Genomic DNA, 3,563 nt, shown 5'->3' with positions numbered 1-3,563 from the left:
GATGTGTTCCTCTTCCAACACACCTGATTCAAATGATCAGCTCATCATCAAGCTCTGCAGAAGCCTGATAACGATCCTGATCATTTGAATCAGGTGTGTTGGAAGAGGAACACATCTGAAACATGTGGAATTGTGGCCCTCGAGGACCAGGATTGCCCACCCCTGGTCTAGAAGCACATCTTTAAGGCTCCACTGAAGTTTGCTGCTGATCACATGAACAAAGAAAAGGCCTTCTGGAGGAAAGTTCTGTGGTCAGATGATAAAATGAGCTTTTTGGTCACAGTGACCAGAACTATGTTTGGAGGAGAGAAGGGGAGGCCCTTAACCCCAAGAACACCACACCTACCGTCCAGCATGGCGGTGGCAGCATCATGCTCTGGAGCTGTTTTATTCATCAGTCACAAGCTTGGGTCTCGGAGGCAGTTAGCTGCTTTACAAAGACAATGACCCCAAACTCCCATCACAGGTCGTGAAGAAATGGCTCAATCAGGCTAGAATTAAGGTTTTAGACGGTAAGTCCTGACTTAAACCTCAACAAGGTCCTGTAGACGGTGATAAAGGGTGGTCAAAGATACAATCAGGAACTTCCCAGAAGCTTGTGGACGCCGACTCAAAGTGCCTAGTCGAGGTGAAAATGGCCAAGAGATGTTTAACCAAATCCTAGCATTGCTGTATGTGTAGTTCTTGCCCAGCAGATTCATATTGTCTGTAGACCCATAATGAATCTATAAAGAACCAACATGTGTGATTGTTTTTTGTGATAAAGACGAGTGTTTCAGTAATTCCATAATAGAAAATTCTGAGTTATAAGAGTCATTGGAAACTCAAGACTAGCATGATATAACTTGGAAACTTTTTTCATGACTGTAGTGTAATCTCTTCACCAGTAGATTTCCACTGTAGTGAAACAAAGGGAGATGAATAACTGCCTGGAGGGCAACACATGGAAACCCCACCGTGCTCTGCCTTGATCGCTGAACCACCTAGTAACCCAGCTGTACCATGTGTGACGCCACTGTGTTTTGTCAGATGTGACAGATGCACCAGTACCAGAGCCTGTGGCAGAACCAGAACCAGAACCAGCTCCAGTGGTGGAGAGACCAGTGAGGAGCAGAGGGAAGACCCCCGTCACCACCCGCACCCGCAGCAGCCAGCACCACACAGTAAGAAAGACCCCGTCACTCACTGTCAGTCAGAAACAAGACAGCCCACCACCAGCTACCTGCAGGCTGGTCGTCACCTGGAGCCACATCCTCCTGCTTTATCCACATTTTACTTGTAGTTAGCTTATACCAAATGAGACTTTCCTGCTGCTGCTGGGGAACTGTGTTGATAGCCCTGTTCAGCTGGCAGCAGTTTATTTTCACTGATGTGTGTGATAGGAGTATGTGGGGTGTTGTCGGAGCGTAACTCGACTGCTGGGCTAACTATAAACCTGAATGATAGGGGAGCTGTGAATTTCCTTGTGAAATTATAGGTCTGAAAACTCTGAGTTTCAAAGGAAGTTGTAATGTTCCTGCTGTCGTACTAACTTTCTGCAGCACAGTCATCAGTGCTGAGGACCCCAGTGAACTGAAAGACCAACATCAGTGAAACACCAGCGACGGTTCTGTAGTGAAAATACAGTTAAAGCAAAGCTACAGTTAAACCTGCAGTGTGGAGCTTTGGTCTCACAGATAACATGACCAGAGTTGCTCAATGAATGAATGGCCTTGAATGTAACAGAGAGCCAGTCTGAATCAGGACAGTTGTGACACCACGAACAGCTAAAAAGCCTGTTTTAAAACAGAGCCTTCTCTCTGTGTTGTGTGGCTTCCCCCATGTTTTTACCCACGGGTGGTAGTTTAATGAAGAACAACCTAATGCTGTTGTCTTTTAATACTTAAAAAGCAGATTTCCCATGAGCACTGGACATCTGTGGGTTAAACCTCACAGCTTGATGGAGGCTTCCTGAGCAGGTCAGAGTGCAGCTCAGGCCCGTATGTGATGACATGTTTTAGACATCACGGATCTCAGCAGAACGCTGTAGACGGTTTGTGCGCTCATGGTCATCATTGTTTTACTTAACATTTTTTCCAGAAGAATTAAAGTGCATCGTGGTATAGAAGCTGGAGGACCGGAGGCCAGGCTGCCTGTTTCACCCGTGTTCTACTGTGTTCTAATTTCCATGTTTTCTTTGAGCGATATCCTAACGTTACTGAACACAGAATGTTCCTGGAGGATGTAATGAACTTATTGCTTCATGCAGTTGCCAGCACGTTATTCCAACATGGTTTCAGAGAAAAAAAAACGCTGAGATTATTACGTGCGTAGAGAAAGACCTCTGAGAGTCCCTCCAGAGAAAAATCACAAGATATTACACGGTCATTTGTAGTTATTACAAGAACCATTATGGGGTAAAACTATAGACCAGTTGAGGAGAAGTATACGGAGCCTTTACTGAAGTAAAAGTAAAAACTATCGAATGTACTTTGAAGTCCTGCATTAGAAAATCCTCCCTGAGTAATAGCAGCACTGGTACTGCTGATTGGTGCTTTAACTGTATTCTTATTGGTACTTTTTGATTGTTTGTTTGTTTTTTTAAGAGAAAAAACTAAACAAATTAAGAACAGAACACAGAGCTTCATTTCCTCATATGTACTGTGAGAATAAACATGTCTATGGACACTAATGCCGTGTTGGTGGCATGATGGGAGCTCCGTGGACACCAAACAAAACATTATGCTGTGAGTTTCATTAAACTCTCCAACATTATACCAGAAATAAAAGCTCCACCTTGAACAGATAGTAAGTAAACGTCAGCGCATTGTGCTGATGAAACCTCTTTCACTCTCCACTTGTGAGGATAAATGAATGCAGCACTTTACAGTATTTTACTGTGATTTTCATAGTTTAGTGAAGTCAGCGGTTGAAGTGCTTCTTCTTCCACTAACGCCAACATTCAGTCAGAGAAACAGTGAAAATCTGGTGCGACAGTTTGTCTGCAGTCCTAAAATCACTAAATCCTGCTGCTCTGAAAGTGAAACTGAAGTTCTGATCAACGGTTTGGATGACGCCCTGAACTGACTGAATGAGTTGACTCTGTGTGCGGCTGCTGGCAGACGTGATGTACCTGCTTAGTGAGAGATCAACTATGAGCTTGGCAGTCAAACTGAGCGTTTGCTCATCTGTACGTGATGAACTTTTACAGATTGGTTGTGTTTCTGCTCTGACATGCAAACGACTTTTTGAGAAGGAACATTTTCTGCAACAGCTGCAGAGAATTAAATCCTACTTTTGGACCTCCGTCACCTGTTTGTGCTGCATGGAGCTGCAGGCGACACGTGTCTTAAGGTGATGAGGTAGAATTTGCAACATAACGATCTTCTTGATTTCTACATTTCCGTTAGCAGAGCCTTCAACGCGGAACTTCTTGACCCTCTGATGTTTAAAAATTCCACCCAGACGCTCATTTAATACCGAGGCTCGGTCCCCATCCCTCTCTGTGACTGATGCATTATTGTATGTAACGTCATTAAACTACTAACAGTGAAGCATCAGTGTGTCGGCAGCAGCTGTTACTG

The 3,563-nt window shown here is 44.2% G+C and overlaps 1 protein-coding gene across 1 annotated transcript in view; it reads left to right on the top strand.

Annotated features, from left to right (window-relative positions):
* The window catches only part of tmpoa (thymopoietin a), a 37,761-nt gene that overhangs the window by 22,810 nt on the left and 11,388 nt on the right, over window positions 1–3,563 (top strand). Inside the window, exon 4 of the mRNA XM_008290304.1 lies at window positions 1,030–1,163. Within this exon, the coding sequence (XP_008288526.1) occupies window positions 1,030–1,163 (134 nt within the window). The remainder of the gene's footprint in view (window positions 1–1,029; window positions 1,164–3,563) is intronic.

Source organism: Stegastes partitus, unplaced genomic scaffold (assembly GCF_000690725.1).
Source record: "Stegastes partitus isolate 25-593 unplaced genomic scaffold, Stegastes_partitus-1.0.2 Scaffold15, whole genome shotgun sequence".
Lineage (NCBI taxonomy): Eukaryota > Metazoa > Chordata > Actinopteri > Pomacentridae > Stegastes > Stegastes partitus.
This window is presented reverse-complemented; position numbering and strand designations above follow the sequence as displayed.